We start from the raw sequence: 21,108 nt of genomic DNA, 5'->3' as shown, positions 1-21,108 counted from the left end.
CATCTTCAGGGCTGCTTACAGTGGGGTTCAAACCCACTCTCTCCCGAATGCAAGGCCACAGCTGCGCGCCCCTAACCACAAGGCCAACTCGCCTGGTTCCTGTAAAGTTAGTGAAATGTCACTCACGATAGTTTGCCTCTGACGTCTAGAATTAAGATGCAGCCCCACCAAAATATTGCTTGCGTGAAAATGAGAAACCAAAGAAAACCATATCCAGGGCTGCGAATGGGGTTCGAACCCAGTGAATGCAAGCTGACAGCTATTTGACTCAAACCGCGTAGCCACTCGCTCAGCTCACAGTAGAGCACGTTGTTTGTTATTAGGTGGAGCAAGAGTTGGTGGATGTGCTGTTAGAGAAGGCTAATAGAAGGATGAGGGCAGCAAGTGAGAATGTTCACGAGGGAGCAACAAAGTGCTCTGTGCGGAACTAGAGGGCGCTTATTTTGAAAATAAAATTATACTGTAAACTAAGGAAATTGCACTGTTTATGTACGTTTTTCGGAGGCTTTCTCCTTTGGAGTAGATAGTCCCGCTGAACGGATGAAGCAGCGAGGTTGCCGACCCTTCGGGAGTTTAGCCTGTACACCTTTCTACGAAGCGCTTCTTGCGATCCAACGCCGTGTACTATTATCTGCACGTTTGTAGAAAGTTGTGGCTAAAACAAATTGTCTCTTTTTTCGTAATTTTTGTGTTATGCATAATTAAATGCACTGTAGTTTCTTCTGGATTTGGATATCCTGGATTTAAGATTCGATAAAAGTAAGAATAGTTCGCTCTCATAAGCAGTCATGGTGCCGGAATGCTGTTCCAAGAGGTGATCACAAAGATTATCACTCGGTTGAGTTCTTACGCTTGGTATTATTATTATGGTTTGAGACATAAATATAAACAAAAATGACAGTGTTAAAGAGTAATGTCCAGATTTGAAAACCAAATTTGTGCATTTGATTGATACTGCGAAAAGTCTCCAAACCATATTCGAAAGCAGTTGGATACCATGTGTCTCATTGTTTGGATTATACAGTTTTCAGCATAAAACCACATCTCCTATGCCCTGTTCTAATCCGGTTTAGTGTAGCCTATTCGTTGCGAAGAAACTCAACTTTTCTCACAGGATCCTTGATAAGATGGGCATTATGAGATAGACGTTCTTTCCAACATTCTCTCTATTCAGTGTTGGCATTGAAAGTTTCCAATACGTTTAGATAAATCAATGACGGTGTACAAGATGTTAATCGGTTTTCTGCCCGATGCTTTGTGCATTTTTGTAGGACTCATGTCTTCTTGAAAAGAGGTGCCTTAGATGATTTCCTTCTGCTGTATATCTGAACGTTAAGCGCACAGGACGATGACGATACATGGCTCTTTTTTCCAAAAGCCTAATAAATATAATGTAGAAAAGAACGTCTTCAAACACGTTGGATACACATATATTGTATTACACCTGTCATTGTACATCAGTTTACTTTCTTCTGTTTTCCTTTCTTGCTAAAAGATCAAAGGCGTTGTCTGCAGGAAATCTATTTCTTTTTTTAAATATCGGAACTGATACAATGTTTAGACGTACATGATGTGGAAACTGCATGACGAACAGTTCAACAGTAACTGCAAGCAACGGCACGTCGATAGTGATTCGTCTGTCGGTTGAAAACGTTAGTCCCATAGGTGTTATTCGACGGGAGTAGGCTGCGTGCTGACGTCATCATCACATCGAAACGCGCAGGTTTCTCATGGGTATCAAGTGGAAAACCTGCAAAAGGAGCTCACGCGAAATCAATCAATCAATCAATCAATCAATCAATCAATCAATCAATCAATCAATCAATCAATCAATCAATCAATCAATCAATCAATCAGACAGTCAATGTGAAATCCGTTCGAAACGTAAGTTCAGGATTAACATTCTTGGACAAGCAGAAAATCTAATCTGCAGCTGTGCACGTTACAGAATGCCTAGAAATATGTTTTCCTCTCTCTCCCCTGGCGTGGTGAGCAAAAAGAGAGACCATTTTACCATCAACTTATTGTGTGTCATTTTGAGTAAAGTTTGCAGTTCTCAATGCAATGTCACTTTCTAACCAATCTTGTGCCTTTGATCAGTCGTCAGGGAGAATGCAGATAAACATGGGATCTCATCAGTAGACGGTAGTGAAATATACGCATACACTTTCCAACAGTTAGAAGGAAGAAACTGATCGCTGCCGGATATTACTTCACACATTCAGCATCTCAGAGATCAACATATATTGGCAAGTAGTACTTTCATACAGTACGGTACACGACTGAATGGTTCCATTCCTGGTCGTGTCCCGGATTTTAACTTTGTCTAATTAATTCCTCCACCGCCGGGTTTGTGTCTTCGTCTCATTACTGGAGCTAGGAATTTTAGATGCTGCTATTAAAATATTAAAATTGACTTGCCTTACAAGGAAAACATGAAATAAACCATCTTAACTCTGAGCTTCCTTTTAAAATCTGTTTTACGTCGCACCGACACAGATAGGTCTTACGGCGACGATGGGATAGGAAAGCCATAGGAGTGTGAAGGAAGCGACCGTGGCCTTAATTATGGTACAGCCCCAGCATTTTCCTGGTGTGAAAATGGGAAACTACGGAAAACCATCTTCAGGGTTGCCAACAGAGGGGCTCGAACCCACTATCTGCCGGATGCAAGCTCACAGCTGCGCGCCCATGACCGCATGGCTAACTCGCCCGGTGGTTGCACCTTTTAGCACCTTAACTCTATGCCAGCACTTTTTAGCACTCTCCCCCTCCCCCACTATCATGTTTCTGGCCCTTTGTCGCATAATAATTAAACAAACGAAATCGAACGTCTGCGGCTAAATCTACTTTTCAACCGTTGATTTTTTTAATACATTGACAAATCTTCTACTTTCTCTTTTTTTTTTAGAGTTTAGAGTCTTCAGAATGGTATTAAATTACTTTTGCTTCAGCACTGACGTGTCAGGCGAAAGCTTTTGAACAGTAAGAAAACGAGGAAGCTAAAGTCAAATTGACCAACTGGCAATCCTGTCAATCACTACTGAAGTGGGGAACGAATTTAAACTGTTCTAATTTTTCAATCTAAAGCACACTTTGCCTAGTACGTAGTGTCTTTGTTATTCTCCTTTGCTGCCAAAAAAAGAAAATGAACACCGGAGAAATGCATGATTCTGTTAAACAGTTTAGTACAAATGATATTCAAAGTGATGCGTCTGATCTGAGCTGTAATGTTTGTGATATTTCAATTTAAAAACACGAACGTAGCACATACAGGGCTCTCATATAAACTAAGTCGTCGAAGCGGCGTTTTTACTCTGCGCTACGGCAGCTGCAGTATAGGAGGCGCGTGCAAGGAGCCTGCATGTGTTCGACCTGGCAAGCATCAGTCGCCAGTCTGAATCTCAGCTATTAACATGGTGTGACAGCTGCAGTATGGGAGGCGCGCTCAAGCAGCCTGCATGTGTTCGACCTGCCAAGCATCAGTCGCCAGTCTGAATCTCAGCTGTTAACATGGTGTGACAGCTGCAGTATGGTAGACACGCGCAAGCAGCCTGCACGAGTTCGACCTGGTAAGCATCAGTCGTCAGTCTGAATCTCAGCTATTAACATGGTGTGACAGCTGCAGTATGGGAGGCGCGCTCAAGCAGCCTGCACGAGTTCGACCTGGTAAGCATCAGTCGTCAGTCTGAATCTCAGCTGTTAACATGGTGTGACAGCTGCAATATGGGAGGCGCGCGCAAGCAGCCAGCACGTGTTCGACCTGGCAACCATCAGTCGCCAGTCTGAATCTCAGCTATTAACATCGTGAGACATTTATCATTGCTACACTGTATTTTCGCTATTGGTGTGAAGTCCCTTATTATGATTGGAAGACTGGTGTTTGGTGCCTATATTCTTCGAGACGACAGTAAATGCAGGGTGATTACATTTTGACGCCGTTCTTCCATCTTTATTGGATGTAGCAGCAATTCCAAGTCTTTATCGATATTATTCACCTCTAACGCGCTTTCCCATCCATATTTCAGAAAGCGTACTTCTTCTTTTGCAGAATCACAGAATATCAACCACAAAATCTTTGCTTCAGGAAAGAGGCTGGAGAACTGGCACGGAACAACAAAGAAAACTGCGAAACACTAGCAAAACATTTCGAAGAACTCCTGAATTGTCCCAAACCCACAGAGAGATTCCCAAGGATATAACAGATCAAATGAAATGCGAAAACAGAAGCGCCAGATGAATTAGAGATCAAGACACAAATAATGAAAATGAACAACGGTAGAGCTGTATGAGAAGATGGAATCGTAGCCGAACTATTAAAGGAATTTGGACCGAAAACAATCAGTGAAACCACGAAGAAAATACAAAATATTTAGGAAACTGAAACACTGCCTGAAGACTGGAAGAGTGCAGTCATACACACTCTTCATAAGAAAAGTGATAGAACGAATGTAGATAACTAGAGAGGAGTATCCCTATTATCATCTGCATACAAGATTCTATCACAATGCCTGCTAGATAGAGTACAGTCGCAACTGGAACACACGATAGGAGAATACCAAGCAGGCTTCAAACCCGGAAGATCTTGTGCTGAACAGATACTCAATCTGAAAACAATTCTGAGATATCATGTAATGAGAAGCAAAGAGATCGTTTGTACTTTCGTAGACTTCAAGAAGGCTTACGATTCTGCAGGCAGACAATCGCTGATACAAGAACTAGAGGAGAGAGGCCTTGACGAGAAGACGACAAACCTCATCAAACAGACACTAACGGACACTAAGTCCAAAATCAAATTCATTTGGAATTAGAACGGGAGTAAGACAAGGTGATGGTCTATCACCTATTTTTTTCAACATTATATTGGACAAAGTGATAAGCGAATGGAAAAAGGAACTGATAGCACAGGAACTTCACAAACCCACCAGGTTAGGAAGAAAGAACAAGGGAATAGATGTCAGGTGTCTAGCATCTGCCGATGATTTAGCAATACTTGAAGATACCATAGAAACAGTAACAAAACAAATCTAAATTCTGAAAGAGATGGTTGGGAAAGAGGGACTACAGATTTCCGTCGAGAAAACACAATATCTGTCGAACCTAAAAGACGCACCGGAGGAAATTACTACAAAATACGGGAATATCAAGAGGGTTCACACATTCTAATACCTCGAAGAGATGATACAGGCCAATGGGATGGAGAAATCAGTTTACGAGTAGAGAAGACAAAAGATGACCACAGCATTCTGGAAGACTGGGAACATCTACAATAAATCATGTCTATCACGTAACACCAGAGTGAGACATTATAACACGATCATCAAACCTGAAACCCTGTACGCATCTGAAACATTGGTCTTGAATCGAAAAGGTGAACTAGAAAGCATCAAGAAACTAGAGAGAAGAATTGTCAGAAAAAATCTAGGACCCAAAAAGACACAAGAAGGATACCGGTTGCGAAGTAGACAGATGACTGAGCAGATATCCTACTGAAACTTCAACTGAAATTCCATGGTCACATCAAAAGAATGCCGGACAGCCAACTGACTAAACAGATCTTGGAATACACCGAAAACATAAAGAACATGAAGTGGATCGCCGAAGTTAGAGAAGACTTGAAGGATGCTGGCATCACAGACTCGGGCATACGTGAGAGGCGGATATTCAGACAAAAAGTACATAAGTGGAAAGTGGGCCGGGAGGTCAAGAAATTGAAGACAGGAACAATTTGGTCTGAAGAAAGGAAGAAAGCACACAGTGAGAAGATGAAAGAAGTGTGGCGCCTTAGGAAATCTCACATCAGGTAGACGCTTTACGTAGTCCATTAATGGCCTATACGAATAAATGAAATATAATAGTAATAATAATAATAATAATAATAATAATAATAATAATAATAATAATAACAAAAACAGTGCAGACAAAAGTGATCGGAAGAACGTAGACAAGCCTTCTCGGAAAGAATGAAAGTGTATTGGAACAAGAAGAAGAACCCACAGAAGAACTGATTCAGTTATTTTCTTAACGTCTTCCAATAGTGGGAGAATTCGCTACTTACTACTACTACTACTACTACTACATTTAATAATAATAATAATAATAATAATAATAATAATAATAATAATAATAATAATCAGAGCGTAAATATAAAGATCAAGGAAGATAACAAATAAAATAAATTTTATTTTATTTATGGGCGGATAAAGAAAAAAGAAAGCAATTTAGTGTTTTCGCACACCTTTCAAATGTCATATTATTTCCTACTTTACAAAATTTCCTAATACGTCCTCCTCTGGTCAACAAAAACAACTTCTCCACATTGTAGACCTACATTTCCTTGGCTGAATTCAGCCAACTGTGAGGGTGCACTGATTCTAATACTCATAACCAATTTTTCATTCAAAAATGTTTGTATCCGTGTTTATGGCCATAAAACGCAATTTAAAGTTAATCGATCAAACATACGATTATTTTTGCGGTTAACTGTTAATCGTTAGTAATCGATTAATGGTTAATCGTTTGATTGCAATGTTCATCATTAAATAAGATTGCTGATTCTACAAGTGGTTACACTTCGTGTTTTCAACACCCACGTTCGATTTTTCTTAACCATTACATGCGAAATGTATTATTTCTTTCAATGTTTTCATTCCAAAAGAAATCACCAGATTTTTTTAAAATACTAAACTGACCCTGTCGAAATTCGGCGATGCTTTTGTTCAAGCAATGTAGAAGTAAACAGCATACTTGTAATGACAGAAATAACTTCTGTAAATGGCGAGTAGCGGATCTCCTATTCATTGTATTTAATGCTCTTTTAATATCACATCTATATACACTGAGTGGCCAAAAGTCAAGGAAAGACACTGAATGTGATGTTAATAACGAGTTTCTCGTCCGCGAGCCCTCAAGACGGAAAACGGCGAGGCATCGACTCTACAAGGTGTTGGAATCGTTCTGGTGGGAAGTGAAGCCACGCATCTTGCACTGCTACCCACAATTGGTCTTGTGTAGTTGGTGCGGTGTTCATGGAGCGTACGCCAGCATCGACAGCATCCCATAAATGCTCGAATAGATTAACATTGGGGGATCTGGATGGCCAATCCATAGTCGTAATTTCATTGGAGTGCTCCTCCAACCACCTGCGTGCCACCACAGAGCGGTGACATGGCGTATTGCCCTACTGAAACATGGCATCTCCATCAAGGTACTCTAGGGCCAGAAAGAATGTCCACATAACGTGCACTTGTCAGCGCTCCCTGCAGCTGGACAATGGAGCCAGACCAGAACTGAGCCACCTCCCGCTTGGACACAATCTTGTTGACACTCACGGGGCAAACGCCACAGCTCGATACAACTGGAACTGGGATTCATCGGACCATACCACACGCCACCACTGTTCCATGATCTATGGCCGATGTTCGCGGGCTCTGTGTCGAGGTGTCAGCAAAGCGACACGAGTCGGTGGTCGCCTGGTGAAGCCTACGCGGTACAGTTGCCTCCTTACAGTTCTGGTAGAAATGGGTTCCTGTCTCCCAACATTCATCGGGCGGTGATCTGACTCACAGTGTAGTTCTGCGGAAGCGACGTGATGTCCGTTCGTTAAACACCTGTGGCGGTTTACGCGGGTGATAACATTCTCTCTGCGATATTGACAATGTTGACCTCGGAAACTCGAATTCGCGTGTAATCTCCGCAATGCTATGCGCCGTGCGCCGATGATCATCGCACGTTTAAAGTCGGTTAACTCGCAACGAGTCGCCATCTTCACGACACTGGTGTCTGTATCAGACTGCTCAGCTACGCCGCAGGGGTCATACATGGCACATTTTCTCGTGGGACACCCCTTCCCGTGACTTTTGGCCACTCAGTGTATACTACATTGAGGCCAGACCAACTCCAATACTCAGACCACAATGCAAAAAAAAACATGGCTGCCGTGCCGGGCCAACGCTGACATGGCGACGAATAACCTAATAGTCGTAAGAAATTTGTAGTACGAAAATGTTTATCCATGGTTATCAAACACGCAATATTTGAAACATAAATTAACAGTGGTATTTTAAACTGCGCTTTATCTATGAGAGTATTGTAACGGATCAAACACCCGATATAGATAATCAAAACAATTGCACGCTGGACGCCAGGCTTCGAAATTAAATGTAATTTGAAACCGAATTTAGATCTAAAAAAAATACTAAACTTAATTTAATGAGACTATCCCGGTCGTGAGGTATAAGGATACTAACCATTAAATACCATGTGGAAAAACATAGGGAACCTACAAAAAAGTCCATTATTTAACGATGTAAAAAGCAAAAAGTTTTATTCTAAAAAAGTATAAATTACGTAAAAACGAGTTTTTTAAATCAAAATTAAAACTTACTGACTGAGATTACAATTCAATACTATACTCGTGGACTTGCGATAACAGGGCTAACTCATGCTCACCGGAGTTGATCTTCTCGCAGTCTGCTTCCGTGGTTGATCGTTGTCGTCCCTCTTCCAACAGCATCATCCTCGTCATCTGCTTCATGGAATGTATTCCACCCTGAATCTATCACTCCCTATTTTGCTGAGTACCAAAAACATAGTACCAGCCTTACAATGTGAAATTCCACATCGGAATTAATTGAATAGAGATAACGGAAACATCCAGTCCTTCTATATTATATGAACTTGTCTTTCTACGTAATCTGAGTAAGTTTCACAGAGCCGATAAGAAATGTTGAGTATAAGCACATCGTAAGCGATGCACTCAGAAAGCAGAGTGACTCTAAAAGCCCGTGGACTACCTGAGAATGGAGACTCAAGAAAGCAGGATGCAGAGTGATCTTCACCACGCCGTGTAGATCTATATAAATCCTCTTCAGATTCCCACTTCCTCCCTTGGTGTCACATGACATCTCGTTCCAATGAGAGCCGATGTACGTCACTACCCTGTCGATATATAGATGAAGTGTCTGTCATTGACAGAAAAAGTCCTCCTGATAGGAGCACGTGATATGGGGTAATTCAGCGTCGTAACAACGAAATTATGTATCTTCCTCTTGCTGTTGCGTACGTTTCCAAGAACCATCCAGAATTAACCTTCCTGGACTATTGCGAGACACCAAGTAGGCTGTTAGCGCAAGACCTGTTTTGACATTAACACGGAATATTCTAATATATTACAATTAAAAATTATTTCTCGTTCTTACGTACAATTACATAAATGATGATGATGGACGTTAATAATAAATAAAAATGATACATGATACATATATGTATACAATTAATTCGGGTGGGCAATCAATTTATGTACATGTCGTGGCGACCACGATTATTACAGTATGTCACATAGAGCGGACTTTGAAAGCTTTACAACAAACAGTAGGTAGGTTATAAGTGCGACTTCATTTAAATGTAAACACATATTCAAGAAAATTACAGACTAGGCTAAGTAACACAACACCAACAAAAAAATCAGTTTTCCTTCTCTTAACACTAGCACAACATACCTACTAGGTCATTATTCACCCTTCACCAAAATATTGCAGTCGAACAAAACTAGTAGTGCACACATCCAACAAACAAATTACAGACTAAACAACATAATACCAAGCAAAGAAAAAATCAGTTTTCCTCCTAACTTAATAACACTAATACAACATACCCATTAGCTCGTTATTCACCCTTAACCAAAATATTACAGTCGAACAAAACTTGTAGTGCACACGTCCAACGTAAAATTAGGCCTACAGACTAAGCAACATAACATCAAGCAAAGAAAAAAAAATCAGTTTTCCTCCTAACTTAATAACACTAACACAACATACCCATGAGCTCATTAAACACCCTTCACCAAAATACTGCAGTCGAACAGAACTACCACTGTGCATATCCAACAAACAATTTTAAAGAAAGTTTCTACATCAAAAAATAAACATTAGTTAATGACTCAAAATTAATTAATTTATTACTTTAACTTTAATTACTTGCTGCTGAGTGCTGTTTCTACCTGAGAGTTGTTTCATCAGTCTCTACATTGGCACCCTGATTTTCAAGTTTCTTGGTATGGGAGATTTTCTTTTCATTTGATCTTTGTGTAATTGTTAATAAAAATATTGGCCATAATTTTCACACACTTCTTCATAATTCTGGTCAAAGGAACACCACACTTGCATATATCACTCGCATTATCAACACTACTTTCAAAGGCTTCAACTCCTAAAGCAACTATTGCATCCCTTTGTAATTTTGAAAATTCTGCTTCATAAGCACTAATTGAATATTTAACAACACATAGAAACCATGATTGGTGATGGGCATTTCAAGCCACCTCTGTTCAACTGCCTAAAATATGAGAGCATTTGGTCAACATCACAGAGTATCGCCATTTCTCCTTCGGACTGTAGCATCTCAACACAATCAGCACAGTTGTTATACTTCTTAAGCTTCTCAATAACCCATGCTAATCGAAAATATGTACATTACATTTTAAAACGACACTAATAATATTGACAAGAACACACGAACACAAAGATAAACAAATACATAACCTACACGTGACCACGTGTAAACAGGAGATAACCTATACTTAGTATATTAAACTTCCAGAAAAATAAAGGACGACTCCTATACTTCCTTGTCACTATTAAAAGCTATTAAACGCAGCAACAAAAGCAGACCCGAAAAACTTCAGTCGCAATGATTACTTTAAACTGGCATTCACGATCACACTGAATTCATTTATGGCCCGCGCTCACCGCCATCTTGCCAATAATCGAAACCTGCCTTGAGGCCTGAGTGGGCCTATTGGAGTTGGTCTTGATTGAGGGCAGTAGGTACCGACTGAACTAAAAATTATTGACGGAACACACTCGAGGCATTGCAACAAGTAACTGATATGAGTAAATACTGGATTAGATAGAGAAAATATTTGGCAATCCCAAGTCAAAATAGGGTGAGTTATGAATATTGTGCACATTTGTCTAATCAGCTACTAACACACTTCAGTCTTAGGGAACGTTTATGCTAATAAATGTTCTGAGATAACATTTTAGTGCTGATTTTACCTGCACTGTTTAAGTATATAAATGAAATGGCGTATGGCTTTTAGTGCTCGCTAGGTACAGGTCGTTTGATTTGATGCCCGTAGGCGACCTGAGCGTCGTGATGAGGATGAAATGATGATGAAGACGACACATACACCCAGCCCCCGTGCCAGAGAATTTAAAAATCCCGACCCTGCCGAGAATCGAACCCGAGACCCCTGTGACCAAAGGCCAGCACGCTAACCATTTAGCCGTGGAGCCGGACTTTAAGTGTGTAAACGTAGGGTTATGTTAACATAAAATATTTAAATATCGAAAAGAACGCTTACTACTAAACACAGACGCATATTTGATAATATACCATTTTTAAGCATATCGGATAACTTCAACTCTAAAATCGTATAGACAACAAAGATAATACAGGCCAGAGTATGAACAATATTGTTCATTAATGCTACACTAGCGACACCTAAGGTGATGTGGTAAATGCACTGGGCGAGTTGGCCGTGCGGTCGGGGGCACGCGGCTTTGAGGTTGCATTCGGGAGGTAGTGGGTTCGAATCCCACTGTCGGTAACCCTGAAGATGGTTTTCCGTCGTTTCCCGTTTTCACACCAGGAAAATTAAGGCCGCTTCCTTCCAACTCCTAGGCCTTTGCTATCTCATCGTCGCCATAAGACCTGGTCAAAGGAAAACCACACTTTCATATATCACTCGCATTATCAACACTACTTTCAAATTATTACCTCTCTACGTCCAATATTCCCTGAAGTATTGCCTCGTCAAATGTTAACGGACTTTTGGATCACCCTGTATTCTATCGCCCTCCCCATCCACAGGGAGTGTTTCAAGAATAATAAATCTAACTGAATTCTAATTCATGATTATTTGTACATTTAGAAACTATGAAGTTCATAAGGAGTGCTTTTAAAAACTAGTTCATAAAAATAAAAGGTCAAATCTTGTGAACAAACTTCCCGTTAACTTGTAAATTAACTCCGCACATTTCACGAATAGCGACCAATAACTTATTATAAACGTACAAACTTTCTAGGCGGGCTTGTAACTTTCTTCTGTTCTGACTGGAAGCGTTTTTGAACACCTTGAGGGCCAATTAGCTTTCATGTCCGCACAAATTATCTAACAAACGCGTGATCCCTAATTTTCTAAAAGTGAAAGAAAACACACTTTATTTTTCATTTTAATACGCCAGTAGAAACAATACAAATTAGTAACTGTCTTTACAAGGGCATGTTCTCAATACCAGAAGTTCACACCTGTATCCTCTAAGCCACTGCTATGCTTTTGTACGATGAAGTATGTTATATTGTGACACGCTGTCCACGTTCTGTTTTATTTAACAATTGGGCAATCGATGACTGGATTTTATTTGATTCTGTCAGGTAAACACCACATGTGTGAGCAGAGAACTTTTACACGAACGCGCCATTCTCGAATCCGGAGGTGGGCACTCACTGAACTCATTGGGACTGCCTAGCACTTGCGGTTCACCCGGGAGGACGTGAATTCGATTCCCTGCCAGGAAGAGGAGGAATTTAGAACGATGATGATCCTTGTTGGTTTAAAGAGACTAATATCGAAGTCATCGGTACCTAACATTTCTCAATGACTTCGCCTTTTGGAGAGGCGCTTGTGACTGGGGGTTCAGTCTCCCTACTGTCCTTTCAACATTGACATTAAGATCTGGGATGGCAAAAACAAAATTGACAATTTTCAATAAACAGTTCATGATCGTTAATTGTAATCCACATCCACCTTTGCGAATGCGAGAGACAAGATTGTTTTCGATTCTTTCATGCGAGATATCTAGTGGATGGATTGATATTTCAGTTATTATTTTCTGTGTTTAATCATTTAAACTTAAAGAATTTAAAAATAAACTGGAAAATCACGACAGTGTAATGTGAAAAGGAAACCGGCCGGACGCCCTTTTTACCAACGAAGAAGAGGGTATATCTGAGAGGACGTATGTGTACCATCACTCACATCATCTACATCGTATAGTAATATACTGGCATCGATCACTACATCCACTGCAATTTCGATTAACCATCATGGCACTTACCTTTACTAGGGAGCGCCTCCGTAGCGCCATGTCTCCTGACCTGCAAACACAAAATCCATTAGCACCTACTCATATCATATAATATCCCCACAGCTCCCCAACAAATAAAGACTCAAATATCTCGGTGAGATTGTGCACATCCGATCCAATGAAAGAGAGGATCAAAACAGCAGGCCGTAACGTTTCGCAGAACAAAGGAAAAGGCAATTTCAATGGAAGCTAAACTCAGATACACAACACGGTGATTAAACCCGAATGCCTCCGAGTTACAGGAAAGGCTGGTCTGAGAGAAGCTGAGAAGTTTGAGAGGAAGATCCTTCGAAAGATCGTGGCAGGACAACACACGCTGTGAGGAAACCGAACGACTGATGTAATCCATCAAGAAGCGACGGCTCAAGTTCTATAGACACAAGCGGTTGACTGAGAAAATGTTTACCTTACTCGATAGTAGATCCAGCACAGGTGATAAGTGGTTCTGGGAGTGTAAAACAAAAGCTAAAAGTTTCCACCTTTTTAGTACTATTTGTTGTAACCATTTAAAAAAGTTACATATGCAGTATTTGTTAAAACTAGTTTCAGTCTTACTAGAGACCATCATCAGTCAAAACCAAAGTTAAGGCAAGATATGAATATAGATAAAATATATGAAGCAAGCATGAAATTACATGCAAGATAAGTAAAGATTTGAAAAACACTCATCACAATAACATGTTCTGTGCAAGCTCTCTTTCAGACTTCCTCCAATTTGAAGAATGCACCTCAGAGAAGACCGGCTGAAAGACTTGAGGAATCTTCTAGAACTCAGCTCAGCTGAAACAAGTGTGATGGGAAAGTGTTCAGATGTTCACTTTTTCCAACATGAAAAAAACAGGTTTTTTGTTGCCTAAAGTGGGGCTGAGGGATGTGGAATGGTGGGTGATTGCTGGAGGGAAAGAAGGGGATTTCGAGTATTTAATTTCTTTTTACTGAAAATAGGAATTAATAGAGCAAATAAAGGGTTTGTTTTTCAGATATTTCATTATGGTTGAAATCGGTATTAAAGAACTGATCCACGTGAATGAAACAATTCTCAAAGATATTGGGGAGAGAGCCCTTATTAACTATTTTTAAGATTTTTAGATCTTGAATTTATGGTTTGAGTCTATCGTATGTTTCCCCATAACTGAAAATCTATTATATTTATATGAAGCTGCATGTTTAAGTACCTCGTGTCAAAGCTTCATGTCTTGCCCTAACTTTGATTTTGACTGATGATGGTCTCTAGTAAGACCGAAACTAGTTTCAACAAATATATGTAACTTTTTTAAAGGTTACTACACATAGTATTGAATAGGTGGAAACCTTTAGCTTTTGTTTTACATTATATTGTTCTTCAATATGGATTAATATGACATTTATTACCTATTATTATAGTTCTAGGAGGTCAGGAAGGATCTGAATCGTGAAGAATTATTAACAGAACCAAGTCCCGACACCAGGGCTTGAACAGCAGATAGGAGACGGGCTGCCAGAGAGATAATACAACGATACTGGGCTGGGCTTCTAGAAATGTTGTTTATTGTGGTCTCTAATGACCGCAAAAGTGTAAAAAAAAGTGTATGATGTATATAATAATAATAATAATAATAATAATAATAATAATAATATAATTTGTTATTGTATTTATATACATATCATGTAGCCTCAGCTATGAACATCTGGCAAGCAATATAGTGGACACAGTCTTAAAAAAAAAAAAATTTGCTGTACAGGATGGCGATGTTTTGAGTCCGACTCGTTGGCTGAATGGTTAGCGTACTGGCCTTCGGTTCAGAGGATCCCGGTTTCGATTCTCGGCCGGGTCGGTGATTTTAATCGCTTCTGATTAATTCTTCTGGCTCGGGGACTTGGTATTTGTGTCCATCCCAACACTCTCCTCTTCATATTCACACAGAACAGCTCACTACACTACCAACCACCACAGAAACACGCAATAGTGATTACATCCCTCCATATACGATTGGCGTCAGGAAGGGCATCCGGCCGCAAAACCGGGCCAAATCCACATGTGCGACGCAGTTCGCACCCGCGACCCCACAGCTGTGGTAAAAGCGATAGGAAAAGAAGAAGAAGACAGCATGACGATGTTTTGAAGAGAGCTTCAGTTGTTTTTGGAATAATGATTTACAAATGGGTCTTTCAGAGCTATGAATTGTATATTTTGCGAATCACACGACTACAAAACTAATACGAAATCATAAATAGTTCCATGATATTCCGATATTTTATAAAAACTTAGTATTTCTACTTGGCTCAGTTAACGTCTCTTATAAGGAGTATTTTACCCTCTAGAAATACATATTTACAAATTGTCTACTACTGATACCTATGTGTGTGAAGAATAACAAAGTTAATATTAAAGGGCTTTCTTGGAGGTAATGGGTAACGAACATTTACTTCAGAGTTTCAATCAATCAATCAATCAATCAATCAATCAATCAATCAATCAATCAATCAATCAATCAATCAATCAATCAATCAATCAATCAATGATCTTCATTTAGGGCTGTCACACAAATGACGGATCCCCTTCCAGTTGTTTATCTAGCTTTATCTTAAATGTTTTCAAAGAACTTGGAAATCATCGAACTGTGTCGCACATGTGGAATTGCCCATGTTTTACGGCTGGATGCCCGTTCTGTCGCCAACTCTATATGGAGGGATGTAATCACTATTGCGTGTTTCTGTGGTGGTTGGTAGTGTAGTGTGTTGCTTGAATATGAAAAGGAAAGTGATGGGACAAACACAAACACCCAATCTTCGGGCCAGGAGAATTAATCAGACGCAATTAAAATCCCCGACCTGGCCGGGAATCAAACCCGGGACCCTCTGAACCGAAGGCCTCGACGCTGACCATGCAGCCGATGAGTCGGACTCGTCCTATAAATGAATATTTGACCCAACTTGAGTTTGTTGTATAAAAATAGTTTTATCCGTACAATTGTAACTTGAGCACTGGATTTCGCTTTTTATTTTTAAATCTCAGATTAGAAGAGCAAAAGTCGAATATGTTTTCGGTTACACTTTGTCTGTTTGTTATCGGTATCACATAAACTGGCCGAACATAGTTTCACAAAATTCTGCGTTTACATTGAAGGAAAAGTAATGTAACTTAGGGTGTAAATTATTTGAATAATGTGGATCTGAGAGGCAGTTTATTCTAGTCATAGCTTTATCTCAGCCTTCCTTTAACATTCTTGCTCCTACATCCTTCCCACAGAACTAAGTGCGACGTCTCGAGGTCTATCCCATAACCTTACTCTTCCTTTCGCTAAATGACTGCCAGGTACTCGATTTAGTTTATCTTCACTCAGGATCTGATTTATCCATCTTACCTTCTAGACCACACTTAAAAGGTCTCTTTCTTCCAGCGCAATGAATTGTCACCAGCTTACTCCCCAACAACACTATTTCCGCGTTATATTCAAACTAGCATGTCTCAGGCAAAAAGGATCATAATTCTTTGGTAGACTTAAGCAGCTTTGACGACTGGTAACGTTAAGACATCACACACACATAAGATATACTGCTGTTAGCACGGTGAGCTGTAAACTTTGCCGTCCTAAATCTTCCCTGTAATCAACAAATCTCGTCTGGAGCATAGCTCCCTAAACTATAAAGATTGCATGAGCTCCAAGAGACTGGCGTGCTATTTTTACTTCCCATTCATTAAGAGCCTGAAAGAGAGAAAAAAGTACAGGCTGTCGAAACAAAAAATTACGACACACAAGCTGAAACAGAAACTCTACTACAATAGAATGGCATGTACTTCCAACCAAGTGGATATCTTCAAAACTCTCAAATCACATCAAATTAAAATAAACCTTTATACTGAAGTCTACTGGTCTGAAAATAAACCAAAACTTTAAATTTTGATGGAGGAAAAAGAAAAGAAAGGTAGGGAGTAAGAAAGGTGATATAACGTGTAGACTACATGGAAATCACTTTCACTTTTTTCGGTTTATAATAATAATAATAATAATAATAATAATAATAATAATAATAATATATAAACAACAAACAACAAGTCATGCTTGTGATCGCCAAACTTCTCCGAGAACATGTTACATGAAGAACTGCGTGCACATCTATCATGTTTCACAAATGGTTGCAGAACACAAGTGTTAACAATACTGGTACATATTTTAGACGGTCCCACTAAGTACATTTTTGACGGTTTTCTGAGAAGCCGAAGCGTTGAAATTTAGTCCAGCAAATCTACCGACACTAGGCTGACGTATTTGAGCCAGGATTGAACCTGCCAAGTTGGGGTCAGAAGACCAGCGCCACCCAGCCCACGGTGCATGAACCCATCGAGGCCTTGGCCTACAAGACGATTTCTCCCCAGGACATGGTGACTATATCCCCAGCCGTATCACTTGGCTTTCACGACCAGATCATACACAACAGTAATCAAACATCGTTAAACAGCGAATGCACCAGTATTGTTACACGTTAAAACCGTTTGTGAAACATGATAGTTCTTGTTCTCGCAGAGCGTTGGCCTGTTGTTTGTTCATAGCTCTTCTGAACCTTCGTCACCTCAAAACCTATCTCGCCCCAGACCACTTATTCCCTTCGAGTATTACTTGCAGAAAGTAGTATTTATTGTTCCGCATCATATGACCAAAGTATTCTAACTCACTTCTCTTGATGATAGTGAGAATTTCTGGTTCCTTGGTTCATACGGTGAAAAATTTGTATACCGGTCATTTTAGCTGTCCAAGATATCTTCAGCATCCTTCGGTACGTTCATATTTCGAAAGCTTCCAATATCTTGCACATGGTTTCAGTTATTGTCCATGCTCCACGCTATGTAGTAGGATGGTGAAAACGTAGCACGGGAGTAGTCGTGTCAGTAGTGTAACGGAAAGGTCACGGCTTGTGAAAACTTTTATAAGTTCCTGAAAAGAAGTTCTGACCTGCTCAATTCTGCATCGGATCTCATGAACAAGGTCTCAGTCATCATTAATGTGACATCCCAGGTAGTTAAATGTTGCCACTCTCACGGTACGGCCCTTTCCTGTTCTGAGATTACCCCGAATACCGTCTTCTTTTTTTACTTACAACCATCCACTTGCGCCTCAAGCCCATGGCTCCATTAAGTAGTTCCAGTAGATTCTGGAGATTGGTTTCAAGTAGATCAGTATCATCGGAATACCTGATGTTAGCCATGATGATTACGTTAAGCACAACTCCTTGATCCTTTCCGTAAAGAGCATCTCGAAAAATATTTTCTGAACACATGTTGAAAATCAGTCGTGAAAGAACATCCTTGGCGAACTCCTTTCATAATTGACCCTTCTTTCGAGACACTTATTTTATTACTATTTGGATGAAGGAGCAATATCAAATGAATGGAGAATTGCAATAGTAGCCGCAATGTACAAGGGAATGAATGACAAACATAACCATCAACTCTTTTGCCTGCACTGTGGTTCCAGTAGAGATAACCAATCATACGGATCTCCCGCCCATCAAACCCCAATTCTCGAAGAGTGTTCATGAATTCGTTATGGCAAATAGTATCGAAAGCTTTTTCGTAGTCGATAAAACAAACAAAAGCATCGACAATGATTTCCCGTTACCAGACTGACACAGTGCTTGACCACGGGAAATTTGAGCTCATCATAAACTACTTCAGAAACACCTTCCTAGACACCAAAAGAACGCAGGAACTAGCATGGTATCTTACCGGTCAAGTTCAAACCAAGATTCTAATGTGAACTGTAATCTGTTTTGTCATATTACAACGAGGTGAAATCAGTTTTAGTAACAAAATATAGACGGGAGGGTTGTGGACTTATCGAAACTTTCAGTTTAAGGCAATAATGGGTGCAACCGCCTGTAGTTAACTGAACTGAGATTGTCGGATGTATGCATCGTTCCTGAATATACTTAATAGTGCCCTGGGTGAGAACCAGCTATGCTTGCATCACGTTTTCACCACAACAAAATACCATGCCGTTGAGTGAGGTATATGTAACAAGTCGCATCTCCCTTGAGATGTTTTTATGTGCTTCATGCTGTGTTGTCTACGCTGCCAAGTTTATGTTCGCTGCTTCATGAGAAAAAAAGAAACTTCGGAATGACACAAACCTGTACATGGAGGTCTTTACAAAATATACGCCGTTCCTTAAATAGCCTCGTTCGAAGTTTGATTGCATACGATTGCAAGATAATAGAAAAGTTTGCGAAATTGCTCATAAATAGATCCCACTTTACGCAATTTCGTTATCCACGTTTTCGGTTACGGTATATTCGATTTCTATTTAAACGCCAATTTATATAAAATACGCAATTGCTTTTGAAAATCTCACGAGTACTATGAGAGGAATAAGAGTGACTTCAAATATCAGATTCATAGGAAGCAGATGAACCACATGTAAGGGACTTCATATTCTGCATTTTGTATTTTTACTGTAGTTGGAATTCTACACTATCCGGCTGCCCTTTGGATCAAGGAGCACTGGGTTTGAATATCGCCTGGGAACTGGGTCACAGACGCGCTAGTCGCCACTTAATACGATCGCTCTGTTCTAGACGGCAGTTAGGAATGTGATACCCTAAAATAAAATGTAAAACCTGCGAATAACTAGTCAACACTATTGTAACGTTTATTATGTTTTATTTGGCTGCCTCCGTAGTTTAACGGCTAAGCTGCTGAACCATTCACCACTTTGTTGTTCGTACTTGAAATTGGTTTCATTTTACAGTAACTACTGAAGTATTCTCTGTAACCGATGCCAAAGTCGCAGTTATAATAATTTTTTCGATTGCATCATAGAAAAAATACGAACAAAATCAAACAAAAAGTTGTTCTAATAAAGTTTGAAAAATATCAAACAGCAGAAGTGACAAGCCTTCACCCAGAGAGAGCTCGTTCAAAATTGAATTGACCGAGTGTTACTACACCAATTTCTTATTGGAATTATACGTTGTTGTCGAATAACTGCGCGATAAAGGTGAAATATTTAGCAAACCGTAAAAGTAGTTAGTGAGACGTGATACGATCTCAGATGCACGACACACGAAGAAACTACCATTTTCTAACTATTTTGGTATCAATTCTCCTTGCTGTGATAATTTGGTGCAGGTCTTTTGTGATGAACGTGCGAGAGACTGTAGAGTTCTAGATGCAACCAAACGGAAATTCATCTATTTGCAAATTCTGATTCTTCAAAACTGCCCTGACCAGTTGCATACAGAGTAACATTATTGAATTGCACGCCCCTGGCCACTCCATTGAATCCAAGCAAACAGTGGAGTGCACCTCTGCTTACTATTCAAGTAGCCTACTATTGGCGACTTCCGTACGAGAATAAAATTATTTCCTAAGTATTTTAGTCATTTAAGATATTCTGGAACTAACTTTCTTCTTCTTATTCGACGTTTCTGACAAGTCGTTCCTCGGTCCCAAATGACATTTTCTGTTAACTGCTCCTTGCCGCACGCAATATATGAATCTTCTTCAGGATCTACCTCTCTCCCCCCTATCTTTCATCTCCATGTCAAGCATTTTGCTTCCCACATAGGCATACCAGAACAATCGTCTTTTCTTTCCCGAACTAAGAGTACAATGCTGAAGAGCATCACCTAGTAGTATATTACTAAAGCAATTATATAGAATTTACTCTCATCTCGTGCATAGACTAAGCGTGGAGTACATCTGTTCAGTGAAATATACACAGCACAATACTGCAGTACACCAGCGGAAGGCATTTTAATGTGTTTATGGATTACTCAGATTATTATTATTATTATTATTATTATTATTATTATTATTATTATTATTATTATTATTATTATTATTATTATTATTATTTGCGTATGGACCCTGTTGGATCACGCAGTCCTGGTCTTCCACTTTTTCTCCGTGGACTCTTCACTTGGCTCTGGCTGTACTCCCACCTGGTTACTCTCTAATATTTCTGATGTATCTATCCGG

The 21,108-nt window shown here is 39.8% G+C and overlaps 1 protein-coding gene across 1 annotated transcript in view; it reads right to left on the bottom strand.

The window, feature by feature from the left end:
- Positions 1–21,108, bottom strand: part of Eip63F-1 (Ecdysone-induced protein 63F 1) — a 168,797-nt gene that overhangs the window by 117,922 nt on the left and 29,767 nt on the right. Inside the window, exon 2 of the mRNA XM_067154637.2 lies at positions 13,122–13,161. Coding sequence (XP_067010738.1) covers positions 13,122–13,151 — 30 coding nt within the window. The 5' untranslated portion in view covers positions 13,152–13,161. The remainder of the gene's footprint in view (positions 1–13,121; positions 13,162–21,108) is intronic.

This window comes from Anabrus simplex, chromosome 10 (assembly GCF_040414725.1).
Source record: "Anabrus simplex isolate iqAnaSimp1 chromosome 10, ASM4041472v1, whole genome shotgun sequence".
In the NCBI taxonomy this organism is placed as follows: domain Eukaryota; kingdom Metazoa; phylum Arthropoda; class Insecta; order Orthoptera; family Tettigoniidae; genus Anabrus; species Anabrus simplex.
Note: the sequence above shows the minus strand (reverse complement) of the source record. Positions and strands in the feature narration are given on the sequence as shown.